General features: G+C 37.3%; 1 protein-coding gene across 5 annotated transcripts in view; it reads left to right on the forward strand.

The window, feature by feature from the left end:
* LOC106091953 (tubulin monoglutamylase TTLL4) overlaps positions 1 to 20181 on the forward strand; it is a 179011-nt gene that overhangs the window by 37242 nt on the left and 121588 nt on the right. For all 5 annotated transcript variants that reach the window (XM_059364274.1, XM_059364270.1, XM_059364272.1 and 2 more), the window contains exons 2-3: positions 1486 to 2060; positions 15912 to 16199. In XM_059364274.1, the coding sequence (XP_059220257.1) occupies positions 1616 to 2060; positions 15912 to 16199 (733 nt within the window). In that variant the 5' untranslated portion in view covers positions 1486 to 1615. The remainder of the gene's footprint in view (positions 1 to 1485; positions 2061 to 15911; positions 16200 to 20181) is intronic.

Here is a 20181-nt window from a genome sequence, read left to right on the forward strand (position 1 = left end):
CACAAAGTGTTCTCTAAGCCCTGCCGCGTGTTTAGCTGGACGGAGGCAGCGGTACGATTAGCCTGAAAGCCATTTGCTGAAGGATGTCACTCCCTCCTACTCAGGTAGCAGAATACGGCAGCTGTCAGCCGGTAGCATCAATCCAAATCCGTTATCAAAATCACATTCCAGTGTACGCGCTAGCTTCAAGATCCCTTGATTGGAGAATCCACGGGGATATCACTCCCCAGACTGCATCTATCTGTAGAGCACCCCTGTGGATGGATACTTAGGTAACTGGCGGCATGCGATTGCCATGTCGCGAAGACGCCGTCGGTTATAAATACCTTTTTGCTTAAGCTTATGTTTTACAGCTGTCCTATAGATTGTTCAGCTATCCGCCATCTGGTAGTAGCCTGAGCTCGGCCTTACCTTACGGCCCGGTTGAGTGTTGAATGTTCTACAATAATTTTGAAAGTAGTCTTGTCAGTAAAATGCCGAATACACTATACACTTGAAATGTAAGGATTAAAAGCAGTTTTTTCGTTTTTTTTTTCGAAAAAGTTTAAAATCACGTTTCACAAAATTACTCATAGTTTTTATTGGGTTGCCCAAAAAGTAATTGCGGATTTTTCATATAGTCGGCGTTGACAAATTTTTTCACAGCTTGTGACTCTGTAATTGCATTCTTTCTTCTGTCAGTTATCAGCTGTTACTTTTAGCTTGCTTTGGAAAAAAAGTGTAAAAAAAGTATATTTGATTAAAGTTCATTCTAAGTTTTATTAAAAATGCATTTACTTTCTTTTAAAAAATCCGCAATTACTTTTTGGCCAACCAATATATTGCCCTCTACTATGACAGTAAATGACTTGGTTCAAAACGAGGGCATCTGAAAATTATCCGGAGGTTGTAGTCCTCTCATTAACGCTCGTAACCCCTCTTCAAATAGCTGAAAAGGTATTGACACCTCATCAAAAAAATTAAGATAAAATGTTCTTAGAATCGCGTGTACCCGTTTACGAAGATTATCAACCAAATCCCCGTTTAAATTGCTTTAAGTTTCTTTTTACAGTTTGACAACAAATTAAAAAAGTGGGAAAATATTGCCAAAAAGAGCCGAAGATCGATTTTCCAAAATATTGCAAAAATCATTGCAGGACAGTTTTATATTAATACTGTTGTTGTTTGTACGTCGTATTCGTATGTTATATTTACATTTTTATTTTCTTCAAAATATGTTACGTTGTTTGCAAATGTAAAAATCTATGTGCCGTAAATGAATTCTATTCTTTGGCAGAGGTCGAAATAATAAATAAATAAAGAAGTCTTATCAATACCAATTCATGTTAGTGAACCTACTAGCTAGGCAAATGTGTACATAGAACTCGTTTATAATTTTTTATGAAGGTGTTTTGAGCTAGAGTTGTATCCTGGAAAGGTGCCATTTGTTTAATGCCGCATGGATTTCATTTTCGACTTTTCTAAATTTGTATTTGTATTTTACAGTTTAGATTTCGATTGCTGTGATACTCAGAGTGAATATCATTATCAATACTACTATACATGGATTTATAACCGGCATCTTAATACGAGGAAAAAGTCATACAAGCGTAGAAATTTACCAACCATTGGTAAAATGCCCTCATCTAAGAATATTCTGCAATCAAATGAGGATCTGGTGCTTGACAAAAGTAATTTTTATGACCACTTAGACGAAAATAACCATCGCAAAAATCACATACTTAAGGAGAAAGCTGCTAACAATAACGATGTTTCAAATTATGACACCTGGCTCTACGATACTGCCAACGAGCATGGCGCCGATTTTATGGACACCAAGTCAAATGACATCCAAAATTATAACACTTCGAAGTATTTTGTTGAAGCAAACTACATGGGCACAAGCAAACCAAAACGAGGAAGTGTTCCTTTGCATCCCAAAGATGAGGAACTGTGTGATTATAGAAGGGTGAATGTCTATGACGACTATGATACATCCATTGGGTATTCTGACAATACCATCATAGACGAAAATGGACACACATCTTTTGGGATGGCTGCTTCACCTAAAACATATAAAGGTAATGTGAAGTTTATCGTAATGACAATTGTTGTCGGTTGAATTATTGGTCAATTAAGCTGTGTTCTATTACAGCTGCAGTACCTGTAATTTATGGTTAGTTAGAGGTGTGACAGCAGTTTTTTCTGTTAAGGGGGGTTATAGCTGTTGTTCAATCCAGTGTTTGATTTGGCTGACTATTTTTCTATGCTTGATATTTGCTTAACTACGACTACGAAACAAGAACACGAACAAGTAAAAGCAACAGCAAAAGCTAAAAAAAGGGAACAGACAGACTTAACTCGATTTGCTAAGCAAACATTCATGCTTAAAAACGGAAATACACCAACTTTTTAAATCTTTTAAAATCAATTGCCCTAAATAACACCTATTATTTGTTCATAAAAAGTTAGCTTCAAACAACACAAAAAAGCAAAAATAAGATCTAGAAAATGATGAGGTTATCCAACGGAGGCCACCGTCGCGCAGAGGTTAGCATGTCCGCCTATGACGCTGAACGGCTGGGTTCAAATCCTGGCGAGACCATCACAAAAAATTGTCAGCGGTGGTTTTCCCCTCTTAATGCTGGCAACATTTGTGAGGTATTATGTATGCCATGTAAAACTTCTCTCCAAAGAGGTGTCGCGCTGCGGCACGCCGTTCGGACTCGGCTATAAAAAGGAGGCCCCTTATCATTGAGCTCAAACTTGAATCGGACTGCACTCATTGATGTGTGAGAAGTTTGCCCCTGTTCCTTAGTGGAATTTTCATGGACAAAATTCGCATTTTACAACATTAAAATTTTCTTCACTCAATATCCACAAATTGTACTAACAAGATAAAGAAGATTGTAAAACTGAATGGTCCACTGTGCAAAAACAGAAAATAGTAAGTCGATGAGACCGACCTCAAACGACAGCTTAGGAAGCCTAGTTTCTTATACATATACCCCCATTTTTCGAATAATATCGAATTTTTGGCAAAAACTCGAAAAAATTATCCAAAAATTCAAAAATCAACAAATGACATCTTAGAAAGCCTAGTTTCCTATACGTATATCCTCGTTTTCCAAAAAATCGTCTTATTATCGAAATTTTGGCAAAAACTCGAAAAAACTACCCAAAAGAGTCGAAAATCAATTTTGCGTGAATCACTATGTGAAAATTGAAAATAGTGAGGGGATGAGTCCGGCCTCAAACGACATCTTAGGAAGCCTAGTTTCTTATACATATGCCACATTTTCCAAATAATTGTCTATAGAATTTTTGCCAAAAACTTGAAAATATTAACAAAAAACTCAATAAATCAGTTTTGCGTGAACCACTGTGTATAAAGAGAAATAGTAAGGAGATGAGACCGGCCTCAAATGACAGCTTAGGAAGCCTAGTTTCTTATACATATGCCCACATTTTCCAAATAATTGTCTAGCTATCGAATTTTTGATAAAAACTTGGAAAATTAAACCACTGTGCGAAAATGGAAATTATTAAGGCGATGAAACCGGCCTCAAACGACATCTTAGAAAGCCTTGTTTCCTTTGCATATACCGTCATTTTCCAAATAATCGTCTATCAAAATTTTGGCAAAAACTTGAAAAAATTACCCAAAAAAGTCGAACAATAAATTTTGCGTGAATCACTGTGTGAAAATAGTGGAAAATAGTAAGGCGATGAGACCGGGCTCAAACGACAGCTTAGTAAATTAAATTTTTGAGTTTTTTGGGTAAGTTTTTTAAGTTTTTGCCGAAAATTCATTAGATGTTTTTTTTTTTTATTTTTCAAGTTTTTTACCTGTTAGGGCGAGGTCATTAAATTTTACAATTTTTGTTTGTTTCTCTTTCGAGATGAGCTCAATGATAGGAGATGCAAATGGGTAATCAAAGTCAAAGATAGCAACACACGCCAACCACAATGGGACGCGTTTTGTCTTTGGTTAGAAGACTTTTCATTCATACATATTAGGTATGATGGCTTCAAGGGTCGTGCGTTGGTAAGTTGTATTTGAATCGTGTTAATCGCGAAAACGCATCTATGATACAATTACCACATTAGCCATGCTCGACAACCCTGCTTATTAGCTGTACTTTTCCCATTTGGTATGTGTTGCTATCTCTGTCTTTCCTTTTCCATTTGCATGTCCAATCATTGAGATCGTCTCGAAAGAGAAACAAACAAAAATTGTAAAATTTAATGATCTCGTCCTAACAGACAAAAAACTTGAAAAATGAAAAATTCGGCAGAGCCCGGCCAGGATTCGAACCTAGGCACCAGAGCAACAGCGATAGCCATTGCCGTTGTCTAAGCGTTCGAAGCCATCAATACAACTTCCAACAGATGAACAAAATCAAGTGTAGTACGGAAGAAGTGTAATTTGTCACAGAAAGAATGTCTGTCATTACACAAAAATACATGCACTGGGAAAAACACAGCTAATAAGCAGGGTTGTCGAGCCTGGTTAATTTGGTAATTGTATCATAGATGCGTTTTCGCATGCATGCATTGGTGCGTTTTCGCATGCATGCATTGGTGCGTTTTCGCATGCATGAAAAGTACATCTAATAAGCAGGGTTGTCGAGCTTGGTTAATGTGGTAATTGTATCATAGATGAGTTTTCGCTGTTAATACGATTCAAATACAACATACAAACGCACGGGCCTTGAGGCCATCACACCTAAAATGGTTGAAAAGTCTTCTAACCAAAGACGAAACGCGTCCCATAGTGGTTGGTGTGTGTTGCTATCTTTGGCTTTCCTTTCCCATTTGCATCTCCGATCATTGAGCTCGTCTCGAAAGAGAAACAAACAAAAAATGAAAAATTCTTTAGTTAGAAGATTATTTGGAAAATGGGGGAATATAAAGAAGCTAGGCTTCTTAAGCTGTCGTTGAAGCTGGTCTCATCGCCTTACTAATTTCCATTTTCACACAATTGTTCATGCTAAACTGATTTTTAGAGTTTTTGTTTAATTTTTTAAAGTTTTTGCCAAAAATTCGAAAATTATACGCTATTGGAAAATGGCGTATAATTATATGTTCTAGACTTTCTTAGGTTTCGTTTGTGGCTGGTCTCATCGCCTTACCATTTTCCATTTTCACACAGTAGTCCACGCAAAACTGATTTTTTGAGTGTTTTTGTGTAATTTTTAAAGTTTTTGTTAAAAATTCGATAGTTAGACGATTGTCAATTCAATAAGGGGTAGTGGTTGTTAGTTTAAACGATGCGTCAAAACTATCACTATTTCCTTTCTTGAATTTCTGAATCTTTTCTCCTAGCACTTGTAACTAAAGGGTGATTTTTTTGAGGTTAGGATTTTCATGCATTAGTATTTGACAGATCACGTGGGATTTCAGACATGGTGTCAAAGAGAAAGATGCTCAGTATGCTTTGACATTTCATCATGAATAGACTTACTAACGAGCAACGCTTGCAAATCATTGAATTTTATTACCAAAATCAGTGTTCGGTTCGAAATGTGTTCAAATTTTGACAAATTTTGTTCAGCGATGAGGCTCATTTCTGGTTGAATGGCTACGTAAATAAGCAAAATTGCCGCATTTGGAGTGAAGAGCAACCAGAAGCCGTTCAAGAACTGCCCATGCATCCCGAAAAATGCACTGTTTGGTGTGGTTTGTACGCTGGTGGAATCATTGGACCGTATTTTTTCAAAGATGCTGTTGGACGCAACGTTACGGTGAATGAACACATTTCGAACCGAACACTGATTTTGGTAATAAAATTCAATGATTTGCAAGCGTTGCTCGTTAGTAAGTCTATTCATGATGAAATGTCAAAGCATACTGAGCATCTTTCTCTTTGACACCATGTCTGAAATCCCACGTGATCTGTCAAATACTAATGCATGAAAATCCTAACCTCAAAAAAATCACCCTTTAGTAGAAAAGTGGGCAAGCAATAACACATGGGTAGTTTTAATAGATTGCCAAATGGCCTTTATTTTGTTTGAGCTTATATACTCATACAGTTGACAATGGGCTTAAAGACAAGTGATTATTAATACGAAAGTTATATCAAAACAAGTAAAAGCAAACTCAAGAACTAAATGCAGTTATGCAGACGCATGCAGATTTAAATTGAGTTGATTGACTCTACGTATGTGCTATGCAAATGCATTTGCATAACTGCTGAGTTGCTGAAAATGGTCAATGACTCGATTTGTTCAATGATCTATATTGACGCATTTATTAATGTGTTTATTTTAATTGATGGCATAAATTTTGTTTCTATGTTCTTAACAACGATTATTTGAAAAATTTGTGCTTATTTATAAGAAACTAGGCTTCCCAAGCTGTCGATCGAATTTTTTAGTTTTTTTTTGGATATTTTTTCAAGTTTATGCCAATAATTGGATAATAAGAAGATTATTTGGAAAATGGTGATATATGTATATGAAACTAGGCTTCCTAAACTGTCGTTTGAGGTCGGTCTCATCGACTTAGGTAAGGTTAGGTTGAAAGAGGGTGCAGATATTAATCCGCCCCGTGCCGTTATGGACATGCACTATGGACATACGCCAGTAATCGGCTTGTTGTGCGCTCTAAAAAGAAAATTTTAAGTTAGGAATTCCGTGCTACTTTCAAAATCCTTAAGTATAACAGATTTCCTAACTTAAAATTTTCTTTTAAGTCTCATCGACTTACTATTTTCCATTTTTGCACAGTGGACCAATCAATTTTACAACCTTCTTTATCTTGTTAGTACAACTTGCGGATATTGAGTGAACCAAATTTTAATCTTTGATCACCTTATTATTTTTTAGATTTTAATTTAGCTTTTTGTGTTTTTTGAAACTAACTGTTCATAACCAAATAATTTTTTTTTAAAAAATTATTAATTGCGTGCAAAAGTGCTTAACAGTGTTCTGCCAATGCCAGTAACACACGACTGTTAAGGCAGGAGTTTGTGTCTCCACTAGTTAAATTCGGAATTTAACTTCACTCCCATGTACCACAGTAGTGCTGAATGATATAATAAGCATATGTATTTCTACTTTAAAATCCGCTTTTTTGTTTTGGGTTGTAGAATGGAATTAAAGAAATAATTTTGTAGAAAATAGCTCTTAAATAAAAAGATTGAGTTATTTTTATTGCATAATATACATATATAGCCCAAGATGTAATTATATCTAAGGCCAGATATACGAAATAAAACGCAAACAATTAACAAATTTATAAAATGAAAATCCAATGCCTACTCAATCTAACATATTTTTTAAAACTCAAAAGTGTTATATAAACTAACAAAGAAAATGAAAACTTAACCTACTTTGTTAAAAAATAAATAATTTAAACGATTAAGAATAATAAATGTGGATACACCACAAAGGTATTTAGAGTAGAACACGAACCTAATATATATTTTCAGGGCTCAGTGGCCGCCCCATCCCCCAAAACACCCTCACCCCCCAATACCGGACATAGTTACTGGCTGTTGCAATAAGGGACTCAAATGAAAGGTATTTGTGATTAGAAAACGAATTTGATATCCAATTTAAGGGCCAAGTGTTTGGCCCCCTTAAACCAATGGTAATATGGGGTTCAAATACAAGATATTTGAGAGTAGAGCACGATGCCGATATTTTTCAGGGCTAAGCGTTTGGGGGACCACCCCACTCCCAAAAACATCCATAAGTCGGACATATTTACCGACCATGGCAATATGGGGCACAAATGAAAGGTATTGGGTAGTAGAGCACGAAATTAATATACACTTTCGGTAACAGGTTTCTGGGGATCCACACTACCCTCTAAATCCACCCACCAACACCCTGGGGACCTTCCCACTCCCAAAATCACCATGAGAATATCGGGGGGCTCTAATAAAATCTTTTAAGAATTGAGTACATCCAAACCTAAATAACTCTAAACCCTGCGAGCGAATTTATAGACCGATAAAGATCTTACGGGATTCAAATAAAGGCATTTATTTTGTTATAGTGTTTGTCGAGTGACATATATACCATTTTCGTAGCATGGTATTTCACTAAAATTTCTTTAATTGCCGAAAAGAAATATTCAAAGAATAGTTTTATTCCATATATTGTAAAAGAAGCCGCAGCGGAGCGGGCCGGGTTCAGCTAGTTATAAATAAAGACGAAGTCACCATAGCAAACAATCCATACCAAACGACATCCACGTTATGCACAAAAGCCAAAATAGAAAACTCCAACCAAAACAGCGTAGTCTACGAAATAAAATTCAAACGAAACAACGAAGACAAATGCGTGAGGGTATACATAGGAACAAGAAAGAGAAGCTTAAGTACGAGAATAGCTGAACACAATAACGACATAGCAAAGAGGAAACAGACAACAGCTTAGGCGCGTATTTGATTGATAGTATTAAGGAAAACGGCGATATTTTATATTGATTGAAAAATGGAATAAGTAATTTTTATTTTTCGTTGATATAACAAATATCCTTATAGCCCAATAAAATAAAGTCTTGAGCAAAGGCAAAGTAAAATCAAACCAATGTAAAATCAGTTCGTTTTAAAGAAATAAAGTAGGATATTTCCTGAAACCACTGGCAGCTCAAGAAGTCACATCGAGGAATCGGTTTATGAGGTGTGTTCATTGGGCGTTTTTAGTGTACTTCACTTCTAATTGGATGAAGCCAAATCTGGGGATCGATTTGTAAGAGGTCTATACCTATTTGTGGGCCTCAGTGGGTGGGATTTGATGTGAGACGTCTATGGGCCCAGTCAGTCAGATCAGTTTTTATGGGGGCTAAATCTACTTATGGATCAATCTAGATGCTACTCGATGTGGGCATTGAAGGGCATAATAATACTTTATATACCAAAATTCAACCAAAAAGGAAATCGGATAAATACAACAATTTTGTTCCTTCAAGGGATCGCACCAAAATTTTAACCATACTTGGCACTGATTAGGAAAGGGCTAATATATTGGGTTGCCCAAAAAGTAATTGTCGGTAATATAGTAGTAATATAGTCGGCGTTGACAAATTTTTTCAACGGCTTGTGACTCTGTAATTGCATTCTTTCTTCTGTCGGTTATCAGCTGTTACTTTTAGCTTGCTTTAGAAAACAAGTGCGCGAAATTTTGTTGTTTGTTTGTTTGACGTCAATTTTAATATGGGTACCACATGTATTGAAAGAAATTCATTTGACAAACCGAATCAACGCTTGTGATATGCACCTTAAACGCAATGAATTCGATCCGTTTTTAAAACGAATCATAACTGGAGATGAAAAATGGATTGTTTACAATAACGTTAGTCGAAAACGATCATAGTCCAAGCATGGTGAACCAACTCAAACCACTTCAAAGGCTGATATCCACCAAAAGAAGGTTATGCTGTCTGTTTGGTGGGATTGGAAGGGTGTGGTATATTTTGAGCTGCTTCCAAGGAAACAAACGATTTATTCGGATGTTTACTGTCAACAATTGGACAAATTGAATACAGCCATCAAGGAGAAGCGACCAGAATTGGTCAATCGTAAAGGTGTCATATTCCACCAGGACAACGTTAGACCGCACACATCTTTGGTCACTCGCCAAAAACTGAGTGAGCTTGGCTGGGAACTTTTGATGCATCCACCATATAGCCCTTACCTTGCACCATCAGACTACCATTTATTTCGATCTTTGCAAAACTCCTTAAATGGTAAAACTTTCGGCAATGATGAGGCTATAAAATCGCACTTGGTTCAGTTTTTTGCATATAAAGGCCAGAAGTTCTATGAGCTTGGAATACTAAATTTGCCAGGAAGATGTCAAAAGGTTATCGAACAAAATGGCAATTATATATTTGATTAAAGTTCATTCTAAGTTTTATTAAAAATGCATTTACTTTCTTTTAAAAAGTTCGCAATTACTTTTTGAGCAACCCAATAATACAACTCATCTTTCTAATACTATTTTCAGACCAAAGCTGTTTTGAGCAAACTACTCGTTTTCCCTTTATAATGCTCTGAAAACGACTCGTTTTTACTTTACAATTTACAGGGGGAAAACGATTTGTTTGCCACAAAAACGAGTCATTTAAAGCATGTGAGTCCAAATAAATGCCCAAATTGTGCTAAATAAACACAGCCCTGAATAATGTCAAAAATAAAAAATGGAATTTTTCAAAAAAAAAAAAAAAAATGTAAAATCAACAAAATTTTACAGTAAAGCAAGAAAAAAAAGCTTGACAATAGTGCATATATATTGGAGTGCGAAAAGTGCAATTTTCAAAACATCTCAACTTGTGTGAACGGTTGAGATGTTTTTCAAAACGACATAAGCAAAACGGGTTAATGTAGACATAGCGTAGTTCTATGTTCAGACCAATCTGTTTTGAGCAAGCGACTCTGTATCTCTTAATAATATTATGTTCAAACCAAAGCTGTTTGCAGCAAACGACCCGTTTTCCCTTTATAATACTCGGAAAATGACTCATTTTTCCTTTAGAATTTATAAGGGCAAAACGACTCGTTTGTCACAAAAACGAGTCATTCAAAGCATGTGAACCCAAATAAATGCCTAAATTGTGGTAAATAAACACAGGCCTGAATAATACCAAAAAAAACTTTTTTTTTCAAAAAAATTTGTAAAATCAACAAAATTTTACAGATAAAACAAGAAAAAATAAATTTTAACAATAATGCGTCATAACATTTATGCTGTAGTGTGAAAAGTGGAATTTCCAAAACATCTTACCTAGTGTGAACGGTTGAGATGTTTTCCAAAGGACATAACCAAAACGAGTCAATGTAGACATAGCATAAACTTCAACGAAAACGAATGTCATAAAAAAAACGCGACCAAATAACAGACCTGCATCAAGTTTCAGTCTGATAGCATTATTTGTGAAAACAGTAGTGTGCTTAAGGAAAAAAGACAGACACACGGATGTGACTCAAGTGTTTCGAAAACAAAATTATCGTTACAAAAGAAGATAAATTTAATTTATATTTCAGATTCGTTCAAAAGTCGGGATTTTCGCATATTTTTTGTCGAATAGTCTTGAGTCGGGGCAGCCACAGAAAGCCTGGATAGTCCCGACCTGGCCACCCGGATGTTTGTCCGCCTCCTGGCGAAAACATCAAGTTAAGAGGTTAACCCTTCATTACGCTGATGACTTTTGTGAGGTATTATTGTCACTCTGGGCACCCCACTCACGGACACTGCTATAAAAAGTAGTGCTACTACCATTAAGCTTAAACTTAAATCGGACAGCACTCATTAATATGGGAGAAGTTTTGCCCCCTCTTCCTTAATGAAATGTTTCCGTTCAAATTTCCACTTGCAATTAACTAAAAAGTCGAATAGAAGTTTCAAGCATAAAAAAGTGCTCTTTAATGTAATTTTTTATAAAAATGTGCAATTGTTCTATGGTGACCACATTGTGGCGTTCTTTATGAGCAACGTGTGTATTTAGAAAAGAGAAGAATTTTGAAAAAGTCACTCCGGATAAGCACTGGAGACTATTCTAGAAATCCGACCCATAGATATACAGATTGTGTGCTAGGCAGCTACGGCGACTATGAAACTTAAGGCGATGGGAAAATGGATTGAGGACAGCAGCAGTTCATACCATCGGGGTATAATCGAGGCGACTGTTAGAAAACTAGAAGGAAGGGAAGAGGCTTCCGATCGGGTACCTGAGACGACACTTGAGGACGAGTGCGTGGCACTGCTGTCAGCTGCATAGACTTGGATTGACGGACCCTAGTATTGCCATCTGGAAGATCATGTTACATGGATGGATCAAAGCTGGACGACAGAGTAGACCTAGGGGTCTACATTGAAAACCCAGGGAGTGAGATCTGTTTTAGACTGCCTGACCATAATACGGTCCTGCAGGCAGAGGTCTGGGGGATCACGGAATGCGTAAGGTGGTGTGATGTTAACGCGAGGACGTCGAGAATAAATTTCTTTACGGACACTAAACAAGCCATTAGGGCAATAACAACCAGGACGGTAAGATCACGAACAGTCTTGGAATGTATGAAGGGCGGCCCAATCCACATTGTTTGGGTGCCGGGCTATAGCGGAGTAACTGGGAATGAGAAAGCAGACGATTTAGCAGTGAAGGCCAGAGAACTGCCATCTATAAGCTTGCTTAACCCGAAGCCTTTCAGGTCGACGCAGTCCGTGTTAAGGGCGTGGGCGACGAAAACGCATGTAACCCTGTGGAATAGCGAAAGTGTCGGGATGACGGCGATAATCCAATGGTCCAGCGCGTGAGAAGACGAGGCTGTCACTGAAAGGAAGTAAGAAGGAGGTTAGAGCGCACAACAAGCCGATTACTGGCTTAGGTTTATGTCCATAGTAACATGGGGGGCATTAATATTAGCACCCTCTTTTCAACCAAACCTAACTTCGAACAACCAGTAATTGTAAGTAACTGTACACATGTAATTATACTATTCGGTATAAAATCTAATGTAAAATATATCTAAGAACATATCTACTTTTACTCGATAAAATAATCGTTTGTTTTAGGTCATAAATTGGAATCTGAAATAAACTGATTTAAAAATGCAAAGAATAAAATTCAGTCCAAAATATGGGACGGCTTCCAAAATGTATCAATGCAATGTTTGGATGCCGTTCTACTGCGGTGTTTAAATTTCGTACCCCTGCAAAGTACCGAATCAAAGCAGCTATGAGCTTTGTTAACATGCCCGATATGAAACATACGGAATGCATTACATAGTTTATTTTTATGAGACCTAAAGTAAATCCATTAAAAATGTTACCAAAGCATGTTTAAATTTGTTCCCAGCTAAAGCAAAAAAAAATGTTGTTGCTTTTTTGTTGCGTTAAAAATACACTACCGATACATTTTGGAATAGTATGCAATGTAAAAATTAAGTACTGCGGCATTATGGAACACTATACATTGTTCGAATACAAAGCAACTAACATCTTGGAAATCAGCGTACCTTTAGTCCTTGAGCCTGATGCTATATCTGTTTGGATATCGGACCAAGAAAAAATTAAAATTGTCGGATCCAGTTACATCTGCCAACAGGTATAATTGGATCAAATTATATCCAATTAGATAAAATTATATATAATGGTATAAAATTGTAACCTAAATCTGTACCGTATTTCCATCATTTTTACAAGGGTATAATTTTACATACCAGATATAATTATATCTAGTGCAAGATAAAATTATATCCAGTACCATATACGGCTATATTAGCTATAGTTGGATAAGACAGATCCAATTTGTTCTAATTAGATCCAATATTAATTTTATTACTCGGGCTTTGTAATATAAAGATGCCCGAGAAAGAAAAATTAAAGGTCAGATCCAATTACATTTGCCATCAGATATTTATCGATTCAATTAAATAAAATTTGTACCAAATTTTCAATTTTTTTACCATGGTAACTATACTGTGTAACGCCCGTTGCATTAACTATGCTGGCAATATCTACATATAACATGAATTGATGATTCGATAAAGGGAATAAAATTGCACAAAGATCATGTGAAGTGAAGTTCATAAAAATTTGTTCCGAGGATATATTCGTAATGCCCGTTACAATGGAATTGCCCCTATATAGATTTCGTTTTGTCTTTACGTTGATAAACATAAGTATTAGGTTCAAAATTCTGGGGAAGCGGGAAATTCAAAGCCTATCAAGACATACAAAATACACATTTGTTGTTAGTTAATAGCTTGTTTGTCGACGTTGAATATAGGGGTTCGTTCGGCGAAAAGAAAAACTGTTTCCGGTTTTTGTATCTTACATACAAAATGGATATCAAAACAGTTGTCACAAAAAAAAAAATGGTAACAAAATATAATTATAAAATTACAAAAAATTTTAGCATTTAAGAACCTTAGGTGCCCACCACGGAGTTTATGATAGAAATAAAGAGCCAAAAAGATTGTCAATAAACAAAATTTGGACACAAATTAGAGCTTCGCGGGGTTCAAAAGTAAAATCGAAAGTTCTATTTTAACCGGTTAGATACCGTTTGCACCTGGAGGTATTTTTACAATGTTGGGCTCCTTTATTCCATTTATTTTTTTAAACATAACACAATGTCGTATGTTAATAATATTTTGAGCTTGGTTGGTATCGCTGGTAGTAGATCAAAAGAAATCGAAAAATCCCAAAATCGTTAGCATGCCAAATTGAAATCATTGACTTAAGCCCTGTTTATGCTCCCGTAAATGTGGAAGAACGTGTCAGCTGTGTTGCTTTGTCTTATGAAAACACATGCAAACGATTACCGAACGTCTTTCGACCGTAACCGGACAGTAGAATTAAGTAAAAACAAAATTTTACGTTCCGTTTTCGTGTCAGCTGATAAAATTTGAAGTTTGAACATATATCAAAGCTTAAAATTTATTGGGTTGCCCAAAAAGTAATTGCGGATTTTTCATATAGTCGGCGTTGACAAATTTTCTAATTTTCATTCTAAGTTTTATTAAAAATGCATTTACTTTCTTTTAAAAAATCCGCCATCCGTAAATGCATTTTTAATAAAACTTTGTATGAACTTTAATCAAATATACTTTTTTTACACTTTTTTTCTAAAGCAAGCTAAAAGTTACAGCTGATAACTGACAGAAGACAGAATGCAATTACAGAGTCACAAGCTGTGAAAAAATTTGTCAACGCCGACTATATGAAAAATCCGCAATTACTTTTTGGGCAACCCAATAAATAGTTTGGGTTGAATGGGTAGCCCACCTCGGTGCCGAGTCTGATCTACGGTGAAATGAAAAAGTGAGAAATATGTGATAAGAAGAAATTACAAGAAGAGAGTTGGGGGGTAAACGCCAATACTGCGCCGTCGCATGCGCTACTCCATGTTAGCTCTATGTCGTGTAACTTGAGTTTATTCAGGTACTCCACACCCTTCGTCACGCACTTCTACCTCAGGTACTATAACCCAAGGCTTTAAGGGTCGCCATATATACTGATGTCGAAAACTGTAAATCCTCTCCCAGAATTTCTTTTGCCTCTATCGTTATGGCACACAGCTCTGCCTGAAATGTTGTGAGTGTCGTAGTATAGCCCCAATCCAGTCCCTGTCTCCATCCTAGAGATACCGAGGTATCATTCTCTACAAACACAGTATTTGTTACCTACTCCTCCCTCCCGGGAAAGCGAATCCTGAAATGCCAAGAAGTCTGAAACTCTCCTCAGCCTACCCACCGCATCCATAGTGTACAGAAGGGAACCTTGACCGTATTCTGTCTCCTCCGGCATGCCAAGTTCTCTCAGCCTAACCGCAACCTTGGACACACAGTTCGGAATATAAATCTTGATATATTGTATTCCTAGCATTGCGGTCATTCTCACGCCATCCCTGTTAAGATCAACCGAAATTCGTTTGCTACTACTTGGCGAGAACATCCCTCCCTGAGCCGTTCCCCTTATCATCCTACTTCTGACAACACTATCTCCGAAGTCCGCGATGGTAGCGCTGCCACCTAGCATACAGTTCGTTCACAGGTAGAAACTCGGTTGGATCTCCGTGCGTCTTAAAGCGGTGACTGCCGACCCATCTCCTCGTTGTTAAGTCTCAATATTCAGGAAGGACGCCATCGCTTACTCCTTCAGTTAGAGAGGCGTCTCGACTTCTCGAATCTCTTCGTGGTGGCCGTTTTCTTCCCCTGCCCTGAAGGTATGACTGTATTGTTTTTTTAATAAAATTGTTTTGTTTGCAATGTCAAATGCTACGTTTTGTAATAAGAAAAGCATTTAAGATACATTTATTCTACATTTACGAGAGCATAACCTGGCCTTTACGTATGTGTGGGCGAACATTTGAAACGTCTATACTATTGTTCGACGCCCACAAACAGGCTATACCTTTTTGAAATGTAACACGATAAAGCAACTCAAACAATATGTACATTTTGTTTTCAGGTTCTTTTAAAAAACCATCACCGCCGCCGAAAAATCGTCGTGTATTAATTTACAGTAGTCAAAGTCCACGTTTATCGAATGTGTTATCCCACAGACGTACACAGAGGTCGAAAACAAAAGCTGTGGAGTGTAAATCAGATGCAACTTCTAAGATGGTCTTAGGGAATCGAGCACAAGATTCAAAATTCATGATTCTTTCAAAGTATGCAACTTCAAAAACCAACCATGATCATAGCGATGGAGAAAACCACTTCTCTTCTGAAGAAAGCGACTACGACCTGGATAACCGTAAGTGACTTAATTAAAAGTGAACATAAAATTGAGTTAAATCTATAAAAACTCAACTAACTTCATTTAAATATATATAGCGTTGTGACACACAGTGGAATTTTTTTTTTGAATTTTGAATAGTAGTTAGTGCTGATATGTAAAATTTTACGCCCCTGGGAATTAAAGGTTAGCATGTCTGCCTAAGGCGTTGAACGCCTGTTTTCGAAACATCGGAAAATTTTTCAGAGATGATAACCTCTTTCTAATGCTGGCGATATTTGTGAAGTACTATCCCATGGTTCTGATTCGAACTTGGCTATAAAGGGAGGTACAAGGGCTACTATGTTAATTTCGGCCGTAATAATGAAAATGCAAACTTTTACCATCAACATTTAATCATAATTTAAACACTTTTAATGCGATTAAACCAATTGTCGAAGCACTTTTTTCACTCCGATTGAGACATAATTATTGAACGACGAAAATCATTGACCACGCATTTTTATTTTAACGTGCGGGAATATAAAGAAGTCATTGGCGGCAAAGTTAGGTTTGTACGGCAGATGACCCTCAAATCGACATTTTGGCCGGTCAAAAACGAGCTGGTTTGAGCCTCTGTATGAGTGCTCGCATTGTCATTGTGAACAATGATTTGTCTTCTCTTGTTTGTTCTTCGAATTTCTCAGAAGACTTCAGGTAAACAATTTGTGGTGTACCACTTATCGTTGACCTCTTACGTTGCTCAAGCGAAACAATCACCACATAATGAGTTTTGCTGAAGCAACAGGCGACCATTTGCTTGAAAGTGCTGCATCAACGAGAAACTCTCTTTGGATTTGGCTCGTCTTCGAAGACCCATCCGGTCGATTGTTTTTTTTTGTTACAAGTTCATACGCATAGATTTGTCACCTTTGACGATTTCTCAGCTTATTTTCACCAGCGCATTTTTTCAACATTTCTTCGCACAGATCGACACGAGCCTTTTTTATGGCAAGGTGCTCATGGAATATAGATTGTTTGGTGATGGAAGAAATTCCCAAAGATGTCACTATCTCATGGTACGTCACATGAAGCTCTTGTATTGTAAGTTCACGCACGGCATCAACGTTTTCTGGTATAACGGTCATTCACGGTATTCGATTTGTCGTCATAATCCACGTCGAAGGTTGTGAAAAATGGTCGCACAAAAATGTTCACGAGTTAATTCTATTTTTTCATCAAATCAGTTTTTTTCAGGCCACTTCCAAACATAAATAACTTCCCAAGAAATATTTTTATGATAATAATTTTCTTTTTTAAATATAAGTGCCAACTGTTTGTGTTACAAGGTGAAAAACCAGTTTATCGCATTTGCCACTACAACACCGCATACATTCAGATTTGTGCTCATCAAATAATAATTGAATATAATAAACTAAAATCATAATTAACATCGACAAATAAAAGAAAACCAAGAAAGCTAACTTGGAAGTAGTTTAGGTTAGGTTTAAGTGGCAGTCTGCCACCAGACTCACTTAGACGTTTTCATCCATTGTGGTTCAGACTCACAGCTTCTGTAAAAGTCGTTGCTGGCAACCTTCAGTCTGTCAGCATGCTTTCTGATTAGACTGTGACCTGTCATGACGGACACAATGACTGAGACGTCCGTTCTAGCTAATGACACCAAAGCGGTAGACCTCCTCTAGTCTAGATGAGGCCACATAGTTTTGGAATGCTCACAGCCCCCTCTTTGTGACCATCTATCATTCGTTGCCCTTCGGGCCTGGTCCTGAAAACTTAGCTTACAAGTCGCTAGAGGCATGCCCGCAGATTCCAGTATCCCTGGAGTGTGTAAGGTAGTTCCTAGTCTCGCAAGCGCTGGAATATATCTGTGGCCCGGCACCCAGAACAGGTGAATTTTGAACTGTTCAGCCATCTCGTTGAGAGATCTGCGACAGTCGAGGGGGGTTTTTTTGTTCAGAAATACCTTCTCCAGGGATTTAATGGCTGCTTGGCTGTCTGAGAATATATTTATGCCAATCGTTGTAATGACATTATATCAATGACATTATATTCCACCACTTCCTTAATTGCAAGGATCTCTGCTTGATACACACTGCAGTGGTCGGATATCCTCTTCGATATGACCAGTTCTAGATCTGACCAAAGCCCACCTAGTCGTTTAGTTTGGAACCATCCGTATAGAAGTCTATGTAACTTCTGTTACCAGGGATATGGTAGTTCCAATCAGTTCTGTCAGGAATAGTGGTACAGTAATTTCCATCAAAAAGCGGCTCAGGTAGGGTGTAATCCACACTGCTTAGAACATCGGATATTGTATCAAGGATAACACAGTGTCCGTAGTCGCCACATGACCAATGAGAAAGCTCCCTTAACCTCACGGCAGTGGTCGCTGCAATTTTGGTAGCCACAATGTCCAGGGGCATAAGATGTATTATTAAATTCTGTGAATCAGATGGTGTCGTCCTCAGTGTAGCTGTGATGTACAAACAAGCCAACCTTTGGATCTGGTTAAGTATTGAGCAGTAGGTGGATTTTTGAAGCGCCGTCCATCAGACCGCAACACCATATAGCATAATAGGTCTGACAACTGCAGTATATACCCAATGCATGATACGCGGTCTATCCCCATCGTTTGCCACCAATAATAATGACATATGCAAGTTTCGGCCGCTCAATAAATATATGCAGTGAGAGCATTGTCCCCCCGCAAGCACCGAAACCCATGAGAAAGATAATGCAAACATCGTTCGCTGACAGTGTTTGCAAAACACGTCGTCTGTCTAACTACGAGTCACCCAAACGCATTGTTATGCTTATTGACAGAGGGTTTGAAGAACAAAATGATCGCATTAAAACATTGATAAAAAGAGAGTGAAACCTTAATTTGGAAAGAGAATTAGTGATTATCAAAATGAAATAATTTCTCTCTTAATAATTTCTTCATTGAAAGACCGTGTTGCTAGAATTGAAACAGTCACAGACAAAATAAATGAAATTGATCTTTAGGATATAAAATTTCAAAACATGCTTATTTTACGAAACGAAATTATAAAAACCTAAATCTCCGATATCGAAGTAAGAGAACCTATAAGTAGCTTCAGAGTTAAGAATAAACGGTATCCCATTTTACGATGGTGAAAACTCAAATTTGTTGTTCGATAGCATCTGCAACTGTCCTAATATTCATACCCGCACCGTGAAATCAATATAGCTATTCAGAGATAAAAAGCAGCGAAGCTGTGATACAACAAGAATTGCGAATTTATTGTCACCGTACGATAAAAATTTGGTTCTGTAATCGATTGCCTTTTTTAAACGGACGAATAATACAATTTGTCACTAAACCATATTGGCTTCGACTCCGACAATCTCATTCACATAAACGAAAACTTAACAGCAACAAACCACAAAATATTGCTAAACGCTCTTGAACTCAAAAAGCAGAAACTTGTGAACTCTGCATACTGATTCTGCGGACTTATATATGCCAAAGTTAGGAGATCTGATCCCCCGCAACTAATAGAAGACTTCGATCAGTTTTCCACTTTTTTCGAGAATCAACTGAACCGCCAGAAGAAACTATCCACAACACCTCAAACATTGCAAATTGCAAATTTTGCCCATGAACATTCCACTAAGGAACAGGGGCAAACTTCTCACATATCAATGAGTGCAGTCCGATTAAAGTTTAAGCTCAATGATGAGGGGCCTCCCTTTTATAGCCGAGTCCGAACGGCGTGCCGCAGTGCGACACCTCTTTGGAGAGTTTTACATGGCATAGTACCTCACAAATGTTGCCAGCATTAGGAGGGGAAAACCACCACTGAAAAAATTTTTTCTGATGGTCTCGCCAGGATTCGAACCCAGGCGTTCAGCGTCATAGGCGGACATGCTAATCTCTGCGCTACAGTGGCCACCTCAAACATTATTGATACATAATACGAGTACAATGTTGATCACATATCATACTATTTGCTCTCATTGCAAATTTTGCCAA

Source organism: Stomoxys calcitrans, chromosome 3, assembly GCF_963082655.1.
Source record: "Stomoxys calcitrans chromosome 3, idStoCalc2.1, whole genome shotgun sequence".
Lineage (NCBI taxonomy): Eukaryota > Metazoa > Arthropoda > Insecta > Diptera > Muscidae > Stomoxys > Stomoxys calcitrans.